General features: G+C 40.0%; 1 protein-coding gene across 3 annotated transcripts; it reads left to right on the plus strand.

The window, feature by feature from the left end:
* Positions 1-333: 333 nt before the first annotated feature.
* On the plus strand, positions 334-24291 carry TUBGCP6 (tubulin gamma complex associated protein 6). Of its 3 annotated transcripts, none has more exons than XM_048301358.1 (27): positions 334-417; positions 1024-1835; positions 3327-3490; positions 4889-5099; positions 5638-5811; positions 6882-7003; positions 7326-7401; positions 7866-7975; positions 9794-9885; positions 9978-10117; positions 11722-11871; positions 12511-12592; positions 12668-12756; positions 12931-13046; positions 13664-13802; positions 13889-14005; positions 14246-15557; positions 15974-16029; positions 16290-16482; positions 16759-16927; positions 18249-18390; positions 19366-19560; positions 19811-19943; positions 20171-20384; positions 21475-21674; positions 22464-22626; positions 23464-23550. In XM_048301358.1, exons 2-26 carry the CDS (start codon positions 1089-1091, stop codon positions 22613-22615), a joined length of 5295 nt encoding a protein of 1764 aa, XP_048157315.1. In that variant the 5' UTR covers positions 334-417; positions 1024-1088; the 3' UTR covers positions 22616-22626; positions 23464-23550. The 3 variants fall into 3 exon arrangements, with proteins under 3 accessions (XP_048157315.1, XP_048157317.1, XP_048157316.1); XM_048301359.1 differs by lacking the exon at positions 334-417 and adding an exon at positions 700-921; XM_048301360.1 differs by lacking the exon at positions 22464-22626 and having other exon boundaries at positions 23464-24291.
* The last annotated feature ends 3492 nt before the right edge of the window (positions 24292-27783 follow it).

Genomic DNA, 27783 nt, shown 5'->3' on the forward strand with positions numbered 1-27783 from the left:
GAAGGCTGCAGTTGCCTCCTGCAGCTCGGGACCAGCATGGTTCATTGCTTTCTGGCACTAGCGTGTTGTTATATTTTGTCAGCTGCGCGGCGGCAGCGTTGAGGGTGAGTAGCGCAGGAGCGGCTCACAATTCCCGAGCGGTGCCTCTCGGCGTTCGCGTCTCGGCGTTCGCCTCTCGGCGTTCGCCTCTCGGCGTTCGCGTCTCGGCGTTCGCGTCTCGGCGTTCGCGTCTCGGCGTTCGCAGTGTCGCTGCTGCGGCCGCCCGGCGCCAGCGCTGGGCCTGAGCGGCGGCCCCGCTCCCCGGCCGCGGGGGGGGAGCCGGCAGCGGGGCGGGCCCGGTCGCGCTCGGGTGACGTCGGCGGCGCCGGGAGGAGGCGGCGGCTCCGTCCCGCTCCCGCTGCCCGGGGAGCGCCGCAGGTACGGCCCGGGGGGAAAGGGCGGGATGGGCGGGGGACAGCCCCGCGGGGCGCTGCTGCTGGCGGGGGCTCGGCGCGGTTGGCGCGCCGTGCTCGGGCCCAGCCGGATGCTCAGGGTGAGCCGCGCCGCCGGCAGCTCCTCCGGGGGTGCCGCCACCCCGCCTTTCCTCTGCGGGGGCTCGGGAGTGCCCCAGTGATGGCGGGTGCCCTGCAGCCCAGCCCTGCGGTCGCCGCCAGTCACCATCACCACCCGCAGCTTGCCCACGTCCTCTGGGCCCCGCGGCTGCGGCTGAGGGCACCACTGCGTGGGAGGGAGGGGGCGGATATCTCCGGGAAAAAGGTAGAGGTGTTCCCGCAGGAATCCAGGATTACATCAGGACAACCTTCTGACGTCTGTTTCAGTCTGCCGGGAAAAAATGGGCATCTGGAATTAAGCTTCCTGCACCATCACTTCACTGATGATCAAAGTGTGGTTTTTGTAGCTCATGTCCTAAATAAGTGGGAGGTCAGTTCTCTTTCCTTTTGGGCTATCTCAGTTTAAGTTAAAGCATACTCACCAATTTCTTATATGCCTTATGAGTTTCTTCCTTTTCCTGATGTTTTTCAGGTCTTCCTTCCCATGAAATCAGAGACCCAGACTGTAACTGCCGAAACCTGACCGTTTCATTTGAAATGGAGAGCATTACACAGTTGTTCAATGACTTGTGTGAAGCACACTTGACAGGTTTGCCATGGAAGGTTCACTTAGGCAGGCAGAAGATCAGCAAGAGAAGGGCTAAGCACAATCTGAAAAGGGTTGCTTATAATGCCCTGTTCATGAACCTTTTTCAAGATGAGGCTCGTAAGCTGCAATCAAACGTTTCCAGACTCCCAGTGAAAAACAAAATTTTGATGCTGTCTTTCAACTTGAGAGTTGCTGGCCTAGGTGCTCAAGCAGATAGACTGGAGAATCTTGTGGAGGAACTGGAAACAGCTGAATGCTTACCACTTACTGAAGTTAATTCTGTCTTAGATCTTTTAGTACAGCTTGCTGGAACAGGTCCTCCTCAGCTGGTACCACAAAAAAAGGACTATTTTCTGAACAACAAATATGTTGGGAGAAATGTCAAATACCAGGGTTATGATTATTATGATGTAAGTGTGTTTGAAGCTGACATACAATCTCTGATAACAAACGAAGAATGTCAGTTCAATGACACAATTCAACAGACGCTTCAGATCATGGAGGCTGCACCTGGCACGGGGCTCCCTGCCATGGGGCTGTTCTCACAGAGCTGTCCTGCTGGGGACAAGTTTGAGAAAGAAACGCGCGTGTCCCTCTTCGGTGCCCTTGTCCACAGCCGTACGTATGATATGGACATCAAGTTGGATTTACCACCAGTGCCTGACAACGCGGATTTGTCTGGACTTGCGATAAAAGTACGGTATCGTTTGTTTTGGAGTAACGACTATACGTATGCTTTCATGTGCCACTTTGAAACTATAGTTTAAAACGTAGGTAATCGTTTAATTGGTTTTAGAAGCATACAGCACTGGAATTTAAGATGGAGCAGTGATCCTTTGCTTTGCAGAGAACCAGATAAGCTTTTCGGAGATGTATGATAACAAAAACCTTGGTCTTGCCCTGTAGCTATGTCAAAACCCATCATGTGGCCATAGGCTTTATGAATTTAAGCCATTGGCTGTACCTGTGCCTTCCCCACCCTAGCAACCTTTTGCTTGCGTTTCTGCCTGCTTTGTGTATTGAACTCCTCTGCCTTGCTGCTTACTGCTCAGTGCTCAGACTGACTGCTTAAGCATCCCTGTCTGAATTGTATGTGCTTTGCTGTTCAGATTACTATACTAACTTGCTGTATTGTTGTCTTGTTATATCTTAAAGCATTTTTTCTGTTTAGTTTTTTCCTCCCCCATCGAATGTCCTAGTTCCTATTGTCCTTTTACCCTTTCAGTGTGTTCAGTTTCTGCTGTATCTTTTTCCCCCTTTTGCTGTCCATTCTGTTTATTTTGCTCGTTTATTCTCATTGAAGTACTAGATACACTTCTAGAGGTTTTTTCTTTCTTTCCATTTTTACTGTGTGTAGGTAGGCTTATTTATAGCCTACCCTTAGATCCTTATCTTGTTCCTTTTACTTAACATATGGATAGATCTTGCAATTCTCTTAACTCAGGATCAGAATTGAAACTTGAAGGCAGACACATTAAATAGAAAACCCCTGTGCCATTCAGTGTTCACATGTGGATGTAAATTGTAACCTAGAGGAGGCAGAACCTTTTTGAGTTAGTGCTGAACTCTTTCCATCAGACTGGAAAATTTGCAATTTCTTGAGAAATATGCTGCTTTTTATATGGGTGTGTTTGTCTTTTACTAAAATTGAGGACAATTCTGCACATATGGCTCCTGTTGAGAGGGAGTTGAGGATGTGGTATATACACTGTTTTGACACTTAGAGATTTTCTGTATATGAATTAAGGAACAAACTACGTTAGTCATAGTTAACAGAATGTTTACCAATTGGAAGATTTGGGGTCTGGATCATTTGCCTGGAACAAATGGCAGAGGAGTATGATTTTATTAACACTACATATTGTTGAATGTCCATACCTGAGATTCTCAATTTGTAGAACTATGTGCTTGCCAAACAAGGAAGTTTCAAGTTTAACACCAACAAGCATAGTATGTTATTTTGAAGGTGGTTGGTTTTTTATGTGTAGGCATTAATACCTGTAGAGACTCATCAAATGAAAAGAGTGCTTACAGTAAAAACTTAAAATTGATATAAAGGGAGGGTAGGTGAGAGAGCTTGGGTCACGTAGAGTCACTTGTTCGCAAATGATAGCGAAACACCTTTTTTTAAGTCTATGTTTCTTCAGTAAAATGTTTTCATGTCTGACATTTGAACTCTTTGACAGGTTCCCCAAAGTATAGACCAGTCAGAAGATGAGGGATTCCAGTCAGCATCCAATCTGACTCCTGATTCTCAGTCAGAGCCAAGCATGACTCCAGACATAGACTTGTGGGATGCAGTGCTTACATACGGACCCAGCAAACGAAGATGTTGGGAAAGAATTGGGTAGTATGTGTCTGATCTTACTGGTAAACTTACTATGCCTCCTATGCAAATGTGTGAAGGTGCATTGCATCTTAGTTCCAAATGACCTCAGTATAAATAGTGAAATGAGCATGGTTAATTCACAAATTTCAGTACACTGCATTAATAGGGATAAAGGAATAAAGGTTGTGTGATTTCAACAAACTTGTTCTTAGAGTACAGCAGTTTCATAGGAAGCAATAAAATCATCTTTGTCAAAAAACAAAGGGATTAGGAAAATGCTGTTTCTGTGAAATGCAGCATTTTTCTAACTATTTTGTTGTCTTATGTGGTATGCAATTTGTCTCAGTCTAAAATGATTCCGTATTTTCAGTTTTAAAAAAGATGGTGGTAATTGTAGAGCTGTAGAAGAATTAAACAAATCTCTCCCAATATTGTAGAGTATTGTATTCCTTTTCCTGTCCTGTAGACAAACCAGAAAATTATGACAGATTTCTTGATAGTCTAGTTAGACTTGTAGTTCTTTTGGCTGTTGAGTACAAGATGCATCTCCTGAGAGAAAGCTCTCTACAGTCCTGTTAAGGCTTCCTGGCTTCCCTAAAATGGAAGATAGAAGAAAAGGCAGGTATGGCAGGTATCCTTACCTTTCAGATGCACTGTGGTGTGCCTGATTCTTGGAGAAACTTTGCTCTGTATGTTTTTTGTAATTTTAAATAATAATCTAGTGGTGTGCTGTCGCACTGTTAAACAGTATTTTTTCATCTCAGAGCCTTAGAAGGTCAGAAACTCAGAAGTTCCCTGTTCTGATTTTTCAAAGCCACTGTAGCCCACTTGAGCTTTTTTCCTAGTACTAGACAATTTTTTTTGCTACTCTTTAGACTGTAAGGGTCTAAGAGTCATATATAGACCATATGCCTGACAGATTTTTTTGTAATACTGTTACTAGAATTCAGAACTTTTGGAAGAATTGGAAACAGAAATAGTTTTGGAGGGGATAGTAATCTTCACTGTGAAGAGGTAAAATATGTTAATAAAAGTTCGTTCTAGCACTTTGAGCATATTTCTCTCTTAACTTATTTGAATATTAGCATTAAATGAACCATGGTATATGGTATATATTTGCCTCGTTTTCCTGGTATGAACACTGGATCAGGGAAGGCCACAAAAGCAGCTGGTAGTTCTCTGTCAAGGATTCTGTCTCTGATCTGATGTTTAAATTATCTATGTATTTCTTGTCTGTACTGAGTTTGAGCTACAGTTTCATTGGCTGAATGCACATTGCCTTAAAAATGTAGTATGTTACAAGTAACTTCTGTGTGAAGAATTCTGTGTCAAATTCTGAAATGCTTTTTTCTTTCTATATGAGATGTATTTCCTCTTTTGGTGTAATCACCTTGTAATGTTGTATTTACTCTGACACAGCCCACCTGGTAAAAAAGAGGAACCATATCTTACTGAAGCTGGGAGAGAAGCTTTTGACCAATTTTACAAACTGCGAGAAGGGGAATTGCAGCTGTTTACTAATACTGTACTTCAGCTTCCTCAGCTGGTGCTGATGAAAGAACCTGAACTGGTTAAGGATGTCTTGAATGTCCTCATTGGTGTGGTATCCACTACATTCTCACTCAATCAGGTATGGAAGATTTTTATCTGCACTTCTTAGTCAAATCTTTTTTGGTTTTTTTCTTCAAAGGGGTTTCCTCTTCAATACATTTATTTCTGCTGACATCTTGCAGTTGTGGCTAGCATTAAAAAGTTGAATGTTGCCTAATGTCAACAAGGCGGTATTTATGTATTGCAGTAATTATGTTACTGGAATAGGCTCAGAGTATTTGTAGTTCTCTAACAGGAAAATAGGTTTATGAGTACTTGAAAATAGATGTGGAAGTAATTTTGTAGATTGGATTTTCTTTAAGGAATTAGATAATGAGTTGTGTTCTGTATATTTGAAGGCATCATTCATACTCTTGCAATTTTGCTACAATTCAGTGTTTATCCAATGTTTATTCAATGTTAATCACCATCCTAGCTATATAGTCTCAGTCACCTGAGTATCTAAACTGAAAAATTGTCTGCTGTTATTTTTGTCTGTAAATTTTTGGTATTTTCAATCAGAATACAGATACAAAAGAGTTGAATCTGCCTTTTTTTTTCTCCCTGTATCCTTTTAGGCTGCTCAGTCATTTGTGATAAAGGAGGGGGTGTATGTATCTGGAACATCACCAGAGACAATGCATAACCTGCTCTCAGAAGTTGCAGAGTATGGAACCTATTACACACGGCTAAGTCGTTTTTCTCTTCAGCCAGTTTTGGATTCCTCATACAGCAAAGGACTTGTGTTTCAGGTAAAACAATTGTATTAAATCAACTAGATTTAATGGGCCAGCTATCTGAGGTAGAGAAGGTGACTTTGACTTCATGTAAAGCTGGGATTTCTGCATTCTGCAAAGCTGCAAAGTATTTTAAGTGTTATGCTCCATCCCAGGTCAGCAATGAACAGTGCCACTGAATTTAAATCAGTGCTGTCTGTGCTGAGGGCTTGCTTGCACTGAAACATGCAGTAAAATGTCTTTGTTACCCAAAGTGTGGTTTGTTTAGTCGTGGTGTCCTGTTGTGGACTAAAGAATTGCAATTTTTAAATGCTTTAAAAACATCACGTATTTATATAGAAAGACGTATAAAATTAAAATACAAAAACTTTCTTAGTACCCTGTGTGTGTGTGTGTATATATATATATATATATATATATATATATAAAAAAATATTTTTCAAAAATAAAAACTGAGGTAGAGAAATATGGTATTTAATAGCTTTAATTACTTTTCCTTGATTCAAAATTAAGTGCAAATTTTCCGTGTCAGTCCTCTGTATATTATGTTGAGCTGTATGTACACTCTGTAATATCTGCTGACTTAATCTCTTCCTAATGCATAGAACTAAGTTAGGGTTAGTTATGAAAATGTATTCATCCTGAATATTTGATTTACAGCAATGTTATTCAGTTAAGAGGGTCTCCTTGTTGGATAAAGTTCTAGATAAGTTTTTTGCAATATCCAGTGTAGGCATAAAAGTAAGGAAAGAGGTTTCCCTGGGTTGGTATTATAGAGAATGAGGAGCTCCTCAAAGGGCAAGTCAAAGAGGCTGAACCAAGGTGTTTTATTTCACTGTGCATGGGTACAGGCTCTGTGCACTGGATGTATGAAGAGTATAGAGGAGTCCTCTGGCTCATTGGAATGTCTAAAGTTGCTTGGACTCTCACTTGCCCCTTACTTTCGTGTGCAAGTCCCCCTTACCTGCATATGCAATTTATTTTATTAAAAGGTTTGTTTTCATGCTGATGCAATTGATATGAGGCATTGCTAGACTGTTAACAACTTTCACAGTAAGATTTTAAATATTTTCTGTTCATACCAGGCATTCACAAGTGGACTGAGAAAGTACCTTCAATATTACCGAGCCTGTGTTTTGTCAACACCTCCTACTTTAAGTCTTCTAACAATCAGCTTTCTATTCAGAAAATTGGGTCGTCAGTTGAGGTAAGAGAATGGAATTGAATGTTTAGGCTTTTTATAGCAGAAAAAATGCATTCTCTTCATATACACTAAAAGAGACCATATTACATGGGCATTCTTAGTTAGTCTATCACTATTTTTCCTCTATTTAACAGATTGTTATATATCCAGAATATTCTAGGGAACACATATAAGGTCTTTGTACTCAGTTTCTTTGTTATCCCTGTTATCATTCAGCAGGTACAGTATGATTGTTGTACGATACTCAAATTCAGCAAAGTTCATCACTGTGATCTTGGAGGCTTCTGGTTGAAATTTTTATATATGTTTTAATACTGTTTTTTAGGTATTTAGCTGAGCTTTGTGGCATAGGAACAACGGCACAGGGGATCAGTGGTGGAGCTGGTGCTTCATTTCCTACGGTGATTTTTTGTTTGATGTTTTTATGTTTGGTTTGGGTTGGGGTGTTAATATTCTTCAAAATTATGTTGGATTTTATACAAAATACATAGTGTTGGTCTCTCTGCTAGCAAAGCTGTGATCCGTGACCTCCAGTTAGAACACTATAGTCCTTTCTCCAGATACTTAAACATTTGGAATTTTGTCCTGCGTTTTCAATTCCTAAAACAAACAGAGGGCCCAAAATGAGCCTTCTAGTCACGTGAATCCAACTCTAAACATACCTGTTTCACTCTAAAGATGATAAAGTGAGCTTGAGGTAACTAGCTCAGGTAAAGTGATCTTAACTGCAGATAGATGGAGGAAGTGAGATGAATCCTGCCTTCTGTGTCCAGTGAAACGTGTAAAACCATGTATTTATGAGTCTTCTGTTATTAAAGTTGTAGTGAAGTTTGTTGCCTAATGTTAGAATATTTTTCATTTCTAGGGTGTTAAATTGCTTTCATATCTGTACAAAGAGGCTCTCAACAATTGTAGCAATGAGCATTATCCAGTTCTTCTGTCTTTGTTGAAGACAAGCTGTGAACCATACACAAGGTGTGTCCATAGTGTTCTCTGCATAATTGAGTTTAAGAGTTATGAATTGGTAATCTGGTGAGTAAGTCTGCGTGTTTAACAATGGCTTCTAACATTTTCAGAAAAAATGTGTCTGTATCTGCAATACATATTAAAATTAATCAATTTTGCTGTTCTTCCCCTCTCTTTCAGCTCAGTAACAACAGAAAGGGTTTATATGGCTAGATTAGTAAATAAATACATGTAAATAAGACTTATTTCTTGCTGCTGGCTGTGGAAATTCATACTGGAATATAAGACTTAGATAAACTTTTTTTTTTCTTCTCATACCTGAGTTAAAATCCTTCAACTGGAAACTGACAAGTTTCCCTTGTTCTGCAAATTGGGGAAATAAATGCTTTTTTCCACTGTCTGTTTGTTGTGGGCTTTTTAGTAAGCAAAAATGATTAAAATATCTGTTGTTCATTAAGTAGATGTAACTAACTGATAATAGGAGTAATTAAAAGTAGAGTTCCTTGGATTGCAGCAGTTTTATTAAGCAGTGCATATCAATTTAGGATTATTAGTTTATAGACATCTGAAGATATGGTAAATTTTTTTAATAGCTATTTGCAGGAATTATAGTTGTAGTCCATCATCAGTTTGCAGTGTTACTTAATTGATATGTTACTTAATAATGATACTTAGAAGAGAAATCAAAAGTCTGTCAAAATGCTCTAAATTTAAGATTCCTCCCATGGCCACCCTTCTTGTGTTTTCTTCCTTCTACATGAAATGACAAATTTAATTTCAGATTTACCAGAAGCCTCACTGAAATATCTTCACAGCTGCTACCCTGCTATTTATAGAAGGAAGTCAGATTTCTGAAATACTAAGGGCATCACATGGAACCTAAAAAAATCTGAAAGTATCACAGTAGTGCGTGATACTTGCTGCATTGATTCCTAAATTTGCTGCAAATATCTGTTAAAGCATCAATTATGCATGATCAGGACTGGCATGGAAGGAAGCCTCTATTGTCTGCAAAAAGTATTATCCTGCTCGTTTATTAACCTGAAAGAAATTAAATAATGCGAGTTGTTGTTCAAATCATAGAAGCATCAGATTTAATACTTTAAAAGTTCTTAACTTTTTACTTAGAACCTGAAAGTTGAACAGTGGTTGCTGTGTTAAATGCTTCCTCTTTGTTGCACAGTGTTAACTAAAAACAAAAATATCTTCAAGGATCTCTGAGCCTTTTTATCTATAGCCTCAGATTGTGTCTCATAAAAAATTGTGGTTTTTTATTTCATCAAAAGTTTGGCTCACACAGAGAAAATATGAAAAGCATGAATAAATATGCCAAAATAGTAGTTCTCATTATTGCATGTACATTAAAAATGCCTCTAGGTCTGGGGAAAAAGTGCTTGGTATTGCATCTTTGTTTTATACCCTTTTAGTTTCTCCCTGCTGAAATTGCCTCTATTTAAAACAAATCCTTTCTGCTTTTCTCTCGCTGTGCCCTTGATGTGCTGCAAAGTTTTCTATACATTTTTGATATATATTTAGTAAATTGATATGCAGAAATAAAATGATTGTTTTAATTGAGGCACTGTTCTGTTATCTAAACCAATTATCACTGAAATGTTCTATATAAAAATAGTTAAGGAAAAGTGTAGAGCCACAATCTCCTGTATATTTAAAAATCAGTGTCACAGCACTTAATTGCTGGGTTTTTCATCCTGCCCATAGCTTGTGTCTTTTGGGATTTTAAAGAACATACTAACTGCTTGGTTATAATAAAGGTGAGAAGGCAAAAGGATTGATTTTCAATATTGTACAATTTTTTTTTTTTTTTAGATTTATCTATGATTGGGTATACAGTGGTGTATTCAGAGATGTTTATGGAGAATTTATGATTCAGGTGAATGAGGATTATCTTTGTTTCAGAGGTACAGTATATATATGGAGCATTTCTAATTTGTATAATTTGTGCTGTTAATTAAATAACTGATACATATACTTTCATCTTTTTGTTACATAGATAAACATTACTGGACTCATGGTTATGTTTTGATTTCAAAAGAAGTAGAAGACTGTGTCCCTGTATTTCTTAAACATATTGCTAATGATGTATACATATGTGGGAAAACCATAAACTTGCTCAAATTGTGCTGTCCTAGGGTAAGTTTTGGGTTGATTCCTCCCTATTACATGGAGAAAATCGTGTCTCTAGAGCAAGAGTCTAGGTTTTTAGCAAGTTCACTCCTTTATCAAAACCCGGTATTGGATAAGTAGGAAAGGCAATTACTTGCTCACAGATACTTGTGAGCTGATTCTCTGTAGCCACTTTCTACCACTGCACTGCAGAAGTAGACATTTTAACACCATCAGGTGTATTGTATACAATGCACATGCTCTATTTCTTTTCTTTGTATTGAGAGCAGAAATGTCCAAGCAAGTGCCTTCCACTTCTTGCACTACTCTTTTTTGGTTTAAAGCTGCCTCACCTACCAGATCTTGGCTCAGTCCTGCCTAGCTCTTCCAGCTGTATCACTACATTTTCAAGAAGTGCTTAAATAGTTCTGTTTATTGGTATTTTGCAGAACAATTCTTGTCCCTGTTAAAAGAAATATGTTCAGCTACTTTGTGTCTTCCCTCTTCTCTCTATATGTCCAAAAATAAAACAACTGGAGAGGTGTCCAAAGTCTATAGACACTCCCAGGTAGCTAGTATTCTCTTTAAGATCAGAGCTGCTCAGTCTTGACAGAGCAGAGCAGCTCATTATCAGCTGTGTACTGTCAGGTATAAGCCTGATACCTCAAGTGAAATGTCCCTCTGCCAGTTCTCCTGAGTCTGCTCTGATAACCATTCCCAAGCCATGACTCGGGTGTGCCAGTAGTACTGGGCTCTTTAGAAAAGTGTCAGCAGCCATCGCTTCCATGGCAAGTTACAGCTTTATGCGTCACTAAGGCGGTATCTTCCCCCAGGTCATATGGCACCCAGGCTCAATCATCTTCCATGTGTCTCGAGAGTGCCAGGTACATTTCATCCCTTTTTGATAATGCCCTCAAGAGCTGGACCGTCCCTTCTGCTTAGGCTAATACAGTCCTAGGAGTACAGCCCTGGGAATCCCATCTTCTGGCTTTTACCAGTAGACTGGGGGAATCCAGTGTGAGTGTGCTTGTGCTCTCACTTGGTTTTTTCCTTCAAGCTTAGTTATCTGTTTTCTGCACTTAATAGAATAGCTTCAGAGATTTAGGGATGTTGAGGCAGAGTAGGAAGACCTGTGATGTGCACTGGCTGTGGTTTTGAGAGCTTTGTCTTCTGCAGATCTCTCCCCTATAGGGGTGTTAGTTCTGTCCTAGAGAGTTCCTACTGAGTGGAGATCTGTGGGGGATGTAAGTGAACAAAACCTAACTTTTGACAGGAGAGATGCATTCAGCATTGAGTTACACATGCTCAGTTAATTTGGATATTCAGAAAAGGAAAATTTGAGGCATTTAGAACATGATTAGTATAAATGTATGTATTAGATTTTCAGTGGCGAAGACAGAACTCTAAGAATTCGACCTGTGATCCAAGTTGTGGACTGTTGTACCTTTGTCTCCTACTTTGAGTTATATAAATGCTAAAAGATGATACTAATAAAAACCTTAGATCCCGTATGGATATTTGTGTCAGTGTCTTGAAGCATGACTAAGTTAAAAAAATATGTAATGTGAACTCATAATACAAAATTTTACACTTTAAACAATGTATTTAAAAGGAAATTTCTCATTTTTCAGCATTATATATGTTGGTCAGATATACCTGTTCCCCGGATTTCAGTTATTTTTTCACTTGAAGAACTGAAGGAAATAGAGAGAGATTGTGCAGTGTATGTAGGTCGAATGGAAAGAATTGCCCGATACAGTTCCATAAGCAAGGAGGAAAAGGTAAATGAATAAAAGAATGAATACCTCATTATGATTTTTTTTAAAATGCTCAGTTTTCATTTTTGTTAGAACATCTAAAGAATTTGTATTTATAGTCAGAATTTTTTCGTGGGTTAATTGCAGTTTTAATAGCTATTGCAGCAAATAAACTTACTTAATACAGCTTTTAAAAGTGTAGGTGGTGTGTTGACATTTTTGGCCTTTTCATATATTAAATGAGTGTTAGACTTCAATCCTACTTCTTTGCAGCTGGAGATTTGTCCTCCTACTGAAAAGATTGTTTAATTCTAATTTAGCAAATGAGAAGCTAATTAGTAACCAGATAAGACTATTTGTAATTTCTATAGCTAATTGTTTTTTCAGAACATTTTAGCTACAAAGAGACTTCTGGCCTTCAGATTCCATCAATTTAGTGTATATATCAGATGGATTTGGTTTCTTTTAAAATCTGGAGTATTAACTTTCAATACTAGTTTGTAGATTTTTCATTTACTTATTTATTTATATTTCTGTATTGTATTAATTGATTAATAACCATTATAAAATGTGCATCTGTCTTCAGAACAGTGTATTTCAAGTCTAAAATAATAGAAAAATTCCACCTGGGCTTTTTGGTTGGGTTTTTTTTTTTTTTTTTAGGATTTGCGTATGGAAATAGCCAAACAAGAATTAATTGTTCATGCGAGGGAAACTGCTAGCAAAGTGCTAAAAGCCATTAGTGGTAAGTTATAGTGGCATTTTATGTGCTTTCTGTTGGGTTTGTTAATGTAAACTAACTATCTTTATTTTAATACAGACAAACAAATATCAGAACGAATGGCTTTGGATGCAAAGAAACGGGAACAGTTTCAGAAGCTGAAAGAACAGTTTGCAAAGGACCAAGAGGTATCCCTCTGTGTTTCTAGAGGCCAGCTGTATTTCTTAGGCAAATAAATGAAAGGATATGTTGTACTGAAGTTGAATTAATAGCTCATGGGGTACAAATAGAAACGTCTTGCAGACATGTGCGTTTCAGATGGTATTGAGAGCGGCTTTTAAAAGTGTTAAATATTTATGCAGCGTCGTCTTGCGATAAAGCAGGAGGAGATTGATGATGATTTCAGCTATGCCCGAGAGCTCAGAGAGAGAGAAAAAAGACTGAAAGCTTTAGAAGAAGAACTGGAAAAAAAGGCAAGGTAAATGTGTCTGAGTAGTCTCCAAAACAGTCATCAAGACCTCAGGAAAAAATTACTGTATGTTAAAATTTATGGTATTAGTACTTGCCAGACATTGTTCTACAAGGGTAATGTCTGCAGTTAGAAGATGGATGTAAGGATTTTTGTTAATCTGTGAGCAATTTTTTTAGGAATGATTAGTGGCCAAAAAATCTGGGACCCACTCATTTGTGCCAACCCTATCCAGTCTGGGTTTTGTTATAATCAAAATTTCAGGAAAAAAATTTAGTTACATCTTATAATTTAAAAGCAGAGCCCACAGCAAAAATGGTCACATGTATGTCAAAGCAGAAGTAAAAAGCAGATGGAGTTAGATTGACACTTTCTTCTGTTTCATCTAAAATTACTTAAGACAAATGAGTGCCCTACTAAAAATAGTTACAGAAATACATGTTGACTATAAGAATACAGTCATGTGTTTTCCACCTGTTTATTCTTTGTGACTGAAGCCTCTGGCTTCTACATTTTAAGAACCGGTTCTCAGTTCTGAAGTGCTAAAAAGTCATACTCTTTAAAAGGGAAGATGAAAATCAGTATGCAAAAATCTGTAACCTAGCTTTATTTTTACCTTCATTTAGGCAGGAATTAATTGACCATTATAGCAAACTTTCTGATGATGCAGCCCGTAGGGAACAAAGAACATTATGGAAAATCCAGCGCCACAAATTGGAAACAGCCCGTCTTAAGTTTCTGTTAGAAGATCAAAAACGCATTGAGGTACCTCCTAAAAACATTTAAAAAATGTAATTCAGAAAATTTGATACTTGGTACTTAAAGACTTCTGTCTTTTTTTTCACTTGTAGGAAATGCTTGAAAAACTTCCAGATGGAAACTGCAGGAGAAAATTAGATATTATTCCTTATAAACAGTGCCAGTTGGCTTTGGATAAAAACCCTGTTGAACAAGATTCACCTTCACAGGTCAGTTAATTTTCTTACATAAACTTCAAGTTGCTGTTCCAGGTTTCCCTAAAGGGACTTCATTTCATGGTTCATTTCAGTTCAGTAAACACAAGGCTCGCTGTAACAGCAAGGTGAGCAGTTATCGTTTATAGAACATCAGAAAAATCGGAAAATTTTTTATCCTGTAATAAAGTGATACCCTAATTAGTAGGTTGATTATGCGACTAACCATACAGTGTAATAATTATTTCTTTTTAGGTGTCTTTTGTGAAACCTCTGCATTCTAATGAGACAGTTGGCAGAAAAGAATCTGAGCCTGAACAGGAATGTGCAGCTTCTGCTGACAAAGCACTGCCCGTGCCAGAGCCAGCAAATAATAATGCTGATGAGCATTTTCGGCCTAAAGCAACAGGATCTGAAAGCAATCTCCAAAATTCAGAGAAAGTATGCAGTGCTCTATACAGTGCTGACTCCTTGCCTGAATCCAATGTGAATATAGAAGACTTCTTACCAAAGTCACAAGATGAGCAGCCTATTGCTGTTAGGATGCAAGGATCTTTGCTAGATGAAGCATTCCGAAATATTAACTCAGATCTTTCGGAGACTTTGCAAGTAAGTGAAAGTCAGCCTGTCTTGAGAGAAGCACCAGAAGAGGACAGTGCACCATTGCATCAGCAAAGCGAGTATGATTTTAATACAGTTCTCAGACCATCTGCAGCTTGGCAGGGACATGTTAGAGTTGGGGAAAATGTATTTGATGTGGACGAGATAAGGCCTCGGTGGAATATTCATGGACATGCATCTGATGCCAGCATGAGAGTGGGAGAGTATGTACCTCAAGTGGACACTTACCAGCCACGTTCAAGTCCTTATGGGCATTCTTCAGACTCCCACATAAAAAGCAGCAGCTATACTTCTGAAGTTGAATCTAGACGACCCCGATGGAATATTCATGGGCATGTTTCTGAAGCTCATATTAAAATTGGGGAATATGCTTCAGAGATAGAGACCTCAAGGCCTAGGTGGAACATCCATGGACATGCTTCAGAAGCCAATATTAAGATTGGAGAGTATGTGTCAAATGTAGCTCCTACACGGCCTCGATGGAGCAGCCATGGTCATGCATCTGATGCCAATATCAAGATTGGTGAAAACGTGTCAGAGGTGGTCTCAGCCAGACCTCGTTGGAACATCCATGGGCACGCTTCACAGTCGCACATCAAAATCGGAGAACTGGTCTCGGATACAGAGCCTTTGAAATGCCGTTCGAGCCCATTTGGACACGCATCCCAGTCAAGCATCCAAATAGGGAATTGGGCCCCCTCTACAGAAAATGATCCCATACCTCATCGTAAAACCACTTTGGGTTCTTCATCTGACTCCACAGTTCAGACACTTCTGTACAGTGAAGAGTTATCCCCTGCTGAAGGGAGCAGAAAGGAAGCAAAACCATCACAAGTTAAGGAAGAGACTTTGCCACAGTCACATGTATCTGACAGTGTTACAGACTTTCCTGATGCTAATATTAAAGATGATAAAAAGGAAAATACAATAGAAAAGAAACAAGAAGGTAAAACAAAATTAGGTTTATTCAGTCAGCATTTGTTTAAGGGCTTGTGAAAGTAACTGAATGTTTATTTTTCTATATGGGTACTTTCTTCCTTACTTATTCCACTTAATTCCCTGCATAACTTTTCATATAGTGCTAGAATTCAGAGGAAAGAATTTGAGCTTAACCTTATCTCCTATGTGCAAGAAACAGAACATTAAAAAAAAAATCTACCCTGAAACTTTGTGAAACAGGACCTTTGGGGTTCTTAAGTAGAGAACATGCATAAAACTGCTTGTGTGGGGCTGTGGGAAGGTTATTGGTGTGGTTGTTTCTGTGATCATTTGTACAGGAATTTTGAACAACTTTAGGAGCAGGTCTGAGGTATTAACCAAGTGTTACAAGTAGGTCTAAGTAAATGCTGACTTTATTTACAGTAATTGCAGATGTTGTCAACAAGGACCCTTCTCCAGATTGCTCACGGAGTTTACAGGTAAGAAACAAAAGTAGTTGTTGGGAGGACTTATTTCTCCTTCAAAGAATTGAACACACTGGTAGTTAAGGTAATAAATTTCCCTGCTAATCTAGTAGTCACTGTAAAATCATATTGTTTTTACATGTCTGAAACATACAGGTGAGTAGGCTCTTCTCTTTTCATTTGGAATAGCTAGGCAAGTTACCTGTAGGAACACATTAAGCCTGAGCAGACAAAGCCAGCATCTCTCACAAAATTTGTCCATTTATGAATTTTAGAGAGAAGAACCTGAAAAGGCCATTCCACAAGATACTCTGCCTCAAGAAACTTTATCTTCTGAAGCTAATGCTCCCACAACTAAGGAGGAGGAAGGGGAAGAGGAAGATGTATGGAAGAAAGAACAAGCTTATTTGAAAGCCTTATCGGATCAGTATTGTATTGAAAAGTATCAAGATAGTTATGATTTGATGTGTGAGTAGAACTGTTGGAACAGTAGATCAATAGATGATGTGGTAAATTTCAGCAAGACAGCTGAATGCCAACAAAACCCATGACTTACCAGTAAATTACCAATGTTATGAACAGCAATAGCCAAACAATTTGCTCCTAGGCACAAAGATGAGAAATACATTTTGACATTTTATGATTTTCTAACCTAGAGGTGTTTGTATACAGAGTTTAATAGGAACATATTATTAAGCTTCTTAAGTATAAGAACTTAAAATGTTTGTATATTTTTAAATTTAGCAGAACCACCAGTTTCTCATCTCTTGCATCACGTGATACCAAGATCGTACACGTTTCCTGTGGATCCTGTGGTGCAGTCTGCGACAGATGAAACTGCTGTACAGCTGAGTGAGCTCTTGTCTCTGCCAGTGCTGATGAAACGTTCTATTACTGCTCCACTTGTATCTCAGTGAGTATTTGCTAGGAATTTTGCAATTTATTTTGCAAATAATGTTGTGTTGTATTTTGAGACCCGAGTTGCACGTAGATCTTTTAAATTTGCTCTTAGTTCCTAGAAGTAGTTCAGTAAATGGTCTATTACTAATTTAAAAGTTCATATCTGCATGATAAATAGTAACATAAACTTAGACATTTAGGTGCAAATTAAAAATTTGAGTGTCTGTTTGGAATATAAGGGCTCAGAGGGAAGTGTTCACTCTCCAGCTTGTAGAAGACACAGCAGTGATTTTGACACCGTTAGTTTCATTGTTCTTTTGAAAAGAAGGTGTATTCCTTATATGATGTGGGCTAGTTTTTATGTGAAAGATGAAAGGTAAGGGAGTAAAAACAGAAGAATCTTTTGATTACTTGAAAGCTCATCATATTGATCAGGGTGTATTTCATGTTTCTATGGGAACTCCAGATTCAAGGCTGTTTCAAAGTATAATAGAAGCTGTTCTTGTTATTATTGGGATAATATGGGACACTACATATATGTTGGACTGTTTAATTAGTATATCTAGTAGTATTTTAAATAAAAGTTTTTGTTACTTAGTGCAAGACTAGCTTTTGTCATGAAAACAATTACTCACAGACTCTCCTTTCAGAATCTGCTTTCCTGCAAGTTTGCATTTCCATCTGCTAGCTCTGAGTATGCTATACTCAAAGTTTGGTGTAATGTAGAAAGTTGTTATTGTCTAACTTCATTTTAAACATATGGTTGGCTACCAGAATGATCTGCGTACAGATCCATGCATCTAGCAAACCAAAAGTGAAGAGCCTGAGTTGTGTGCTGCCAGAATTAGCCTATTCCTGATAGGCGAGTTAAATTATTTAAAGCTAGGTTGAATACCTACACTATACTGTAAACTGTAGTACAGACCTGCCCTTAATATCTAGTGACAGAGCTTTATCAATTAGTATGTTCTTACTGGGGATTTAATAGTCTTTCTTTAATCTGTTTGTGTAGGTGACAGAGATAAGAAGGCTATTGATAAAATGTTGCTGCCGGCCCAGCAGCATGTTCTAAAGATCATTGTATGTAGCCAGTCCTAAAATACTTCCCCAGTATTGTTCAAAACCCAGTTCCCTGAAGTGGTAGGTTTTAATTCTGGTATATTCTGGATGAAGATTTTTTTGTCTCATGTTTTTTGCTTATATGAATAACATCTTGTCTTAGATATCAGAGTTAAGTACTGGAGCATTAATCTGATGTAGCCACAGCTGAATGTTAACAGTAAGGAAGGAGTTGCATGTAAGTATAATACCTTTTCTGTGTTTTTTATTCTTAGTGTTTCTCTTGTGAACAAAGCAATAGTTGATTACTACTTTGTGGAGCTGAACGTAGAGAAGCATTTTGAAGCATTGAGACACTTTTTGTTAATGGAAGACGGGGAGTTTGCTCAGTCACTCAGTGACCTGTTGTTTGAGAAGGTATTTGCTTTGTTGTCTTAACCCTAGTGTTTGGGTTGCCTGCTTTACCTTGATGCTCCTGAATTGATTTGGACGGGAATGAGGGAATGGTGTGAATTAGAATCCTGGCTTGTGGGATTTTCCTCTTTTGTACTGTGTTCAGAAGTCTGTAGCAAGGAACTCTGTGAGTGTTGTAAGGATGGAGAAAAAGAAGGTCTTGAACAGATAAGCATTCGTGGAAGGGTATTTCACTCTTTGCTGTGAAAACTGCTGCACTATTGCTGTCACCTCCTGTCTGCTGGCAGCAAGGCTGGAAAAGCCTATTGCCATTTGCTAAAATCCAGTGGAAAGGCCTGTGTTGCAAGCTATCTAGTCTTACCTTAAATATCCTCAAGTAGAGAGCAGAGGGGAGGGCATGTGAAGAGAGCGCTTTGCCCACTGGTGAGGCAGTATTTTCATGACTTGCTGTTTACTGTGTTCATGGGGAAGACAGCAAGGTAGGGGGGATAGCCTGGATTGATATAGATGGTTGCCCATGGAGGTACACAGCTGTAGGAGAGTTAATGCATTTCTCTGAGTCCTGAAAAAGCTTTAGACCCAACTAGGGAAAACACCTAGACTGGATGAATAGCTTTATTTGTAAACCTCTGAGAGTACTGAGGTGATGAGATAGGGAGATTGAAGTCAGATAAATTCCACTTGGGTCCCTGACTTTCTAAAGACTGTTCCCTGCAGGAGGAACTTTTAGCAGCTCCTGAACCACAGCAGACATATGAAAATAAATCAGTGCAGGTATGAGATTACCTTCCTGCTGTGAACAGAAAATAGTTCAGAAGTTGCCTCTTACGCTGTTCATGCATCCCTATGGCAGAAATAAAAACTTCCAATCAAGGCAGGGTAGTCACCACTTTACTATTCTGCTTTAATTGACCTGTGTTCAGGAGCCAAGACTTTTTACTAATATGGTGTAATTAGGTTGGTTTTTTTTATCCCTAGCTTGGATCAGGACAAACACCTGGCGAATTGCTGAATCCACTGGTTCTTAATTCCATCTTAAATAAAGCACTACAGTACAGTCTTCATGGTGACACCCAACTTGCTTCCAATCTTTCTTTTGCCCTCAAGTATCTCCCAGAAATGTTCAAGCCCAATGCACCAGATGCTCTGAGTTGCTTAGAGCTCAGGTACAAGGTAAGAAAACGTGGAGCAAGGTAGAATACTACAATTATGCCATAGTTCTTACGTACAATAGTAAAGTGAATATGAATGCGGTATCTAAGAATGGAGTAAAATAATTGTGTAATGGAAACTACGGGATTTACTTAGCCTGACCATTGCATTACATTATTAAAATACATACTAATTGTTGAAATACTTGTATTTTAAATAATCTTACAATTTCTAACAAAAAATGTATGATCAGCACTGTTATTTCTTGTAGGTTGACTGGCCTCTGAACATTGTCATTACTGAGAGCTGCATGAATAAATACAACAAGATTTTCTCCTTCTTGCTTCAGCTGAAGCACATGGTGTGGACTCTCAAGGATGTTTGGTTTCACTTGAAGCGCACTGGTAAGTGTGATGAGTGAATGAGAGAGCATCCTCTTTAAAAGTCTTTCAGCACCCTCTGCAAGACCATTGCTTATACACACTCATGTCAAACTTCAAAAGCCACAATTTTCTTAAAAATCTTCCTTGGAATTTTAAACAGACTCTACTAACAAAAGCCTTCATTCCTTAAAAATTCTGATTTTAGATGGTCTCTGTGGATGATAATATATTTCTGCTTTTATTTTCAGCTTTAGTGAGTCGCGCATCAAATTCTGTTCAGTTTCGACAGCTCCAGCTGTACAAACATGAGATGCAGCATTTTGTGAAAGTAATTCAAGGTTACATTGCTAATCAGATTCTTCATGTTACATGGTGTGAATTTGGAAACAAACTGTCTTCTGTGGGCAACCTAGAAGAAATTCACAGAACACATGCTGAATACCTCAACAAAGCAATCTTCAGGCAAGCTACCATACTTATTTTTACTTTAAATACATGTTAAGGGAGTGGCCAGTCCTAGCCTAATGTATTTGTGCAAAACTGACTTTTACGTGACACATTAAGTAGTCTTTACATATGAAAGTGTTCTTATGTAAGAGACAAACTTCATGGCATCTTACAAGGTCTGTACTTTGGTACTTTTTCTCAGCTTTCAGTCCTTTTCGTTTCCCTGGACTGCTTGTGTTACCTCGCACTCCTGTTCACCATGCCTCTGCAAGTTCCCAGTCTACTCAGGACAGCTCTGAATGAAGAGCCCTAAACTAAGGGCACACTTGCCACAGTTCTTTTTCTTTCACCCTGTCCTTGTTAATAGCCTTGTAAATTACTGCTGTTTCATTCTTCGTGAGTAGCGTGCAAAGTAAGCCTTGCTAAAGGATGTAAAATGCATCTCCTGTACATTGCATGTGCTTTTAATATATGTGCAGTGACCAGGGCTGGACTTGGAAGGGACAAAAAGATGCCTCTGTCCAGATTTATGAGCAGTGCAAGAGATACCTGTCTTTTAGGAATCACAGGCTTTTAGCCCCTTGGTTACTGTATGTGATGCAGCGGGTTGGTGTGACTAAAAGGAAAGAAGCTAGAGTTTATTTGGTTTCTTCTTGAAGAGTGTACACTGAAATGATAAATTGGTGAGATAGAGGGAGGTGGTAAGGAACAGAAATTAGAAACAAGAAAAGAAATCTCTCATGTCTCTCTTTTTCCATTTTAATCAGAAAAGACTTGCCTAGAGCTGCTCTTTGGATAGCAGGTGGTAGGATGAGAGGAGATTAAAGTTTAAGGAAACTCAGAGCATGTTGTTGTTAAATGTCATCTCTTTTGCAAATGCAGATGTCATTCTAGAAATCAGATACACCAGGGCAAGTACAAGTTTTTTGAAAGCGCAAGTAAACTGTGTTAGATTTAGGCACCTTGTTTAAATATGTTGGCTGCATCTTGGGGCTTTTTTAAAGCAATTATCTTTAACCTAAAGGATTGTCACTCCTTTGTATTTGTAGTCTTACAACCAATAAATTACATCAACTAATTTCTGAAGTTGTTTTTGTTCTCTTAGGGGTCTGTTGACAGAAAAGGCAGCCCCTGTGATGAACATTATACATAGCATCTTCAGCCTTATTCTGAAGTTCCGCAGCCAGCTCATCTCTCAGTCGTGGAGCTTCGATGCGGGGAAGCAAATGGCTGTTCATCCCAACTTTGGTCTGATGCAGCAGTCATACAATACCTTCAAGTATTACTCCCATTTCTTATTCAAAGGTAAGAAATTGCATAAATTCTAGGTAGAAGAAAAGGTCAACTGACAACCAGAATGTTTTGGTAGTATAATGTAAAAGTAGGAAGATATGTATACTTAGGGAGTGTTGGAAATGTAGTTCTCAAGTTAAAGCTGCATTATTGTGGTTTGCAAAGATCTGCATATACATCAATTAAGATGTCCACACAAGAAATCTAACAGATACTTGAAAACTGACTGTAAGTTTTTGCTGACTCACAAAATAAGTATTTGGTATTTAGCTGTACTTACATGCATACATTTTTTTCTTTTCTCTGAAATTGAGTTCTGGAACTTTTTATTGGCAACAATGAGAGATAGTTAGATACCAGTTAGAAGTAATTTTAGATATATATGCAGTAGTTGAGTTTTGCCACTGGTATGAGATTTGAAAATTCAGATTCCCATGTTGGCCTAACTCAGAAAGCCTCCTAGCACGTGCTCCAGGCAAGTGTTTTTGAACTACATGGATAATTTTCCAGAAGTTCTTTCCTTTATCATGATAAAATTTCATCTCATTGTCAGCTTAGGCTATAACATGATGAAATGGTTAGCTTCCATTTGTCTTTCATATCTTGCTTGTGTTTTTAGTACATTATTTATCCTTCCTCTAGTACAAAGGTGGTTCATGGGGTTTGGGTTCCTTTTTTTTTTTAGAAAATCTTGAATTCCTCAAGGAGGTGAAACTGCTTTTCTTAGATCTGTTCTTCTCGAATATTTTCTAGTTCAGATTATATTCTTCAGGAAATGAGCTGCCCTCTTTATTCTTTAAGGGTGTCCAAAAATGGTGTCAAAGGACCAAAAACAGATATTTCAGGATGAGTTAGAATGGCTGCTTCCAAATTCTACAGAAAGTCAGAACACCTGTGGGAGCCACCTAAGCCCGTACTACGAGATCTATGGTTGCTTCATGGACAGAGATTAATAGACCGTTCCGTAAGGAAATCTGATGAGTGACCAAGTTGTTTACACCCCCTATTAAGCACTACAGAACAAATATGTGCTTGTTCATCTCCACTTGTACCTTCAGTCACTACATATTATAAAATGCTCTCTTTCCACAGTGGGTTGACCCAGAATCCATTGAAAGCCAATACAAAGTTGTCTGGACTTCAATGGCTTTGGCTCGGGCCCTAACTTCTAATAATACACTTCCCATTCTTCCTTGCATGCTGCTGCTGCTTGCTGATTCCCTTTATGTTAGTGCATGGGATGTTTGTGAGCTTAGGGAGTTCCTATTGGCTTTTTTCCTTTGTAATTAAGGAAATGTAGAGGATGTTTAGAGCAGTCGGTTTGTTTGTTCATAGAGCTTGAGGGCTTTGTCCTAGGAATTTCTCTGCTTTTCTCTCTCACAATGGATTTTGCTCAAGAAAACTTCACCAGAGCTGCTTCTTTCACAGAGGTCACCTGAGGACTTAAACATGCTTCCTGGTCAGTTGAAATTACGATAAGAACACACCATCTTATTGTGAAAGATTCTATGATTTCCATGTTTCTATGAAAGCAACTTGATAAGGAAATGCTTTGGTAGAATAATGCATTTTCACTTAAAACTGACACGTAGTCTTTCTTTTGCATTTATTTCTATTGTCCTCAGATTTCTGCATTATGCTTTTTTTTTTTTTTTAATTAAAAGGCACAAATAATGTCAAGGATGACTTTGCAATATGAATCTTAGTTGAAGCTTTTTTTGTTTTTTTTTTTTTTTTTTTTTTTTTTTTTGTTTTGTTTTGTTTTGTTTTGTTTTGTTTTTTGTTTTTTGTTTTCTTCCAGTGGTAACAAAGCTTGTAAATAGAGGATACCAACCACATTTGGAGGACTTTCTGCTGCGAATCAACTTTAATAACTACTACAAGGATAACTGAACTCTATAGCGTAAGGATCACTGATAACACAGTAAAACAGAAGCTATATATATATGCTTATGATTTATAGAAGCTTATGCAAATGCCATGCAAGAGGCATTTTTCTTCAGTGGAATAATCTGCCATCTAAAAGCTTGAAGAATACAGCTACCACATACAGAGCATGATGATGCTTAAAATCCACCAAACCTGCCAGTTGTATGATCTGCTGAAAATTGATGTTGTCATTATTGCAGAGATAGAAGAGCTGAGTGCCTGGTCTTAACACAGGAGAGAGTGCAGAACTGTATATCTGTGAATGTGTAAATGTTGTATTTTCAGTGGTGTGAATTTCCTTCAATGTAAATACATGTATGTGAAATAAATTAACAGATACTTTCTAAAACTGTTGAGAGATGGGTATGAGGTACCAATGTTCCCACAGATATTAGTACCTGTTATTTGATGTGGTTTATTTTCAAACTGACCTTAGTTCTTAATCTAAATATAACTAATTCTTCACAACTCTTAGTCACAGTAGAAGAGGACATGATAAAAACATCTTATGCCAAGGTGATCTGCTAGGAGATACAATATTTGACTATTCACGCACTTGGTAATTGTTGGAGCACTTGTGCCAAACTTAGTTTATTTATCCTTAATTTAAACTATGCATTTTACTTTGTGGTGATTATTTAAAAAGCCTAAAACAGAAATTCAGCATCACTAAAGGAAAATAAAACTGTAATTCCCAATATATTCCAACTGCTGCTTTCAACTGAAGGATCACATTTTCATAATTTTCCTTTTCCCTCTGTTTTTTTCCCTTATGTTGTGAAAAGATACAATTGAAGTTTGAACATCATGGTATGAGAATGTCAGAGAGGGGCAGTCAGCTTTGAAATATGTTGTTTTTGAGATCCTGGAGTTACGGTTGCTTAAAATGTGGGTATATTCATGAGGAGCTCATTGTCTGATTAGGGCACAGTTACGTAAAGCTACAGGCCTGGCTAGCATGTTAACATGAATAACATTATTTTGTGATGATGTATAGGTAGTTTTACGATTTTTTTTTTTCTGAAATAGAAGTATTTCTGAATAGAGTATTTCTGAATTAGAGGCAGAATACCAGCTGTGAAGTTGACCTGAATGTTTCTGCTCTGGTTCTAAAGTCAGTGTCAAAACATGGTAATGCACAGTTGTAACATGCATCTTCTGTGCTGTTTTGTTATCTGTGCTGTATTTAATTAACTATCTGCCTTCTGCTCTACAGAAAAGGGGATTGCAAGAGCAAGTGGCTTGCAGACTGAGATGTTTTGTTGCCCAGGGAGGCAGAGAGCTCTTTGTTTATCTGACTTGTTCTTCAGGAATTTACAGGACTGGGTCTGTATGTGCCAGCTTGGCTTCTGGTGCAGACTGAGGTATTGTCCTGAAGCCACTGGACTTCCCACCCAGCGTCTTCAGGGAGCAGTATCTGATGTTTGGGACCTTGTTGCTTGGCGCTACACTGTGACTGTAGAAAGACCCATCGAATATTGTCTGAGTCCCGTGGTTTGCCTGGGGCAGGCCTTTAACATAAACACAAGCAGTAGCACACAACAAAGATGATCATGGAAGCACGGGTTGGAAATATTTGAGCACTCTTGGAATTCCTCCTTCCAGCAGTGATGTTCTGAGTAAGTGAGCCAGCCCTGGGCAAAGCAAAGCAAAATATTATTCCTTTTGAGGAAAGTAGTTCAGACTAGCGTGAAAAGGGAAGATGGAAGAGATCTGGTTGGTGGCAGGAGCCTGACGAGCCGGCCTCCGAACCGTGGGGTTTGGAGCCCTGTCCTGCCCCCCGGGGCCGGGCCGGGCCGAGCCGTGCGGGGGCCGCGCCGCGGGTGCAGTTGCGGGCAGCGCCCTCGAGGTGGAACCTTCTCACCGAGGTGGAACCTTCTCACCGAGGTGGAACCTTCTCCCCAGGCTGCAGCGGGCGCTCCCGGGCGGGCGGTGCGGCCCCGCCGGGGCTGCGCTCCCGCGGCTCCGCGGGGCGGGCCGGGCGCTCCCGCCGGGCGGCGCGGGGCATCCCTGTGCCGTGGTGGTGTGCTGGGCAGCCTTTAGGAGAGGAGCGAACTTCCAGAGCCTTGCGGCGAGGTGCTCCCGGCTGTGCCCCTCACCCTCCGGGCTGGCCCCGGCTCCGCGCTGCCGAAACCTCCCTGGTGCCTGGGGATAAATGGGAACTCCGCCACCCGGCATCCGAGCTGCGGCCCAAAACCGGGGACGGGACAAAGAGCGTCGGGAATCTTATCCTGTGTCATCGATCCTAGGGCGGGGGACACGAGTCCGCGGAAGGCGGGGTGGGGATGGAGGCCCCGCACCCTGGGGGAGACCGCATTAAACAGACCCGGCCCGCGCCGGTGACCCCTTCCTTGCTCCCGCTCCCCCACTGCCACAGCCTCAGCCTTACTGGCTTCCCCCGCTCAGAAATCCCGCGGCACGCGTTCGCCGGGCACCGCGCCCCGGGCGGAGCGGGTGTGCCGGAGGAGGGCGGTGCCGACCGCGGGCGGGCGGGCCCGGAGCCGCAGCCCGCGACCAGCTGGGGATTCCGTGCCGTGCCCTGCCCTGCCCTGCCCTGCCCTGCCCTGCCCTGCCCTGCCCTGCCCTGCCCTGCCCTGCCCTGCCCTGCCCTGCCCTGCCGCGGAGCACCGCCTCCTTCAGCACCAAGAACAGCTACAAGTGTGGCTGCGCGTCCGCCCCGCTGTGCCGAGCCGAGCCGCGCCCCGCCGCGCTGAGCCGTTCCGTGCCGTGCCACGCGGTTCTGTGTCTAGCCGTGCCCGTCTGAATGCTTTTGTAACTTACTCTGTATTTTTCCCCCCTTCTTTGGCCCTGCTATAATTTGCCATCCTTAAGCGGTTTTATTGCAAGGGAAGTGTAAGTTACTTTCTGAGTGAGGGACCACTTTTCACAGCGTTTTTCCAAGAACTGAGGTATGGAGGCCTTAGAGTTTTAAAAGAAAAAATATTTTAAATCTGATCCTTATGAGGCACGTGTGAAGTCACTGCAGAAGGATGAACTTTTTAATTCATGTTTATACAGAGGAGCCGAGTGAATATAAAGAGCATCCTAAGTCACCAAAAAGGTCGGAGGGGCAGTATTGGTGTTTAGAACTGTGCTCTAGGAAATCCGTGGAGGGCAAAGTAACATAGCTTATGTTCATTCGCTAGTAAAAGCAAAGCTTTGAAGGTACTTGAGATGATTACAGTTCTTTGGGCAGAGGGTATGGGCAGATACCTGCAGCACGTGAATCCTCGGGCAGCAGCTGACTCCTCTGTACCAAAGCTCACCTGATGACTGTGGATTCTTCCTGTGATTTTACAGTTGCAGGAGGTGGAAGAAAACCATCTTCAGTCTGACCATTGCGTTTGTGACTGCAAGAGTGCCTGGAATCATGCACAAAGAGAAGCAACAGCTTGTGCCCAGGATTTGCAGAAACTACTGTTGGCATGTTTGGAAATTAAAACTGCTATAAACCAACTGCAAGAACGCATGCAATGGTAAGAGAACAACAGAATTTTCTGAGTAGAGGCTTCTCAGAAAGCCTTTCCCCAGCCATCTGGTTTAGAGAGTTTTCCCGTGGTACTAAAGCAAGTCAAACATAACACTCTAAAAGGTAAGGATTTGACAGCAATACACTGGTGTAACTATTGTCTGCTTTAGACCCTTCATAACATCAAATGCTTCTTTTGGGGACTATGATGTGTTTCATTTAAGGTATTCATCAAGTTAACTGGTGGAAATTCCACAGGGTATATTGATGCCAGGCCCTTTGTGTCAGAGACCTGGCTGACATCACCAGACTGAAACAAAAATTATACTGCCCAGAGCTTTTGCTGTGCAGAATTCCTTTTCCTTTGGCCACGTGCTGTGTGTCTGTTCTCATGTGACAGTGAAGAGGACTGCCTGTGGTATCTGCAAAACTCAGTGTGAGCCTTGGAATTTACCACTGCCTCTACACAGTGGTTGATTTTAGCTCAGATAAGGTGCTAACATCTGTGGTCTGGACGAAGTGAATTTTTTGCTGGTTTTTTTTTTTTTTTGTATTGTAACCAGTGATTTAGGGTTCTTGTTACAACTGTAGCTGTCAATTATAGCTGAAGCTATTTTGAAAACCACTACATGTGATAGTCGAACTTTGTGATGTACTGATTCTCTTGCACTGTCAAGGGAAGTGGGAAGGCAGTCACAAATCCTTTCACTTTGATTAGTAGGG

The sequence above is a fragment of the Corvus hawaiiensis genome, chromosome 4, assembly GCF_020740725.1.
Source record: "Corvus hawaiiensis isolate bCorHaw1 chromosome 4, bCorHaw1.pri.cur, whole genome shotgun sequence".
Taxonomy (NCBI): Eukaryota; Metazoa; Chordata; class Aves; order Passeriformes; family Corvidae; genus Corvus; species Corvus hawaiiensis.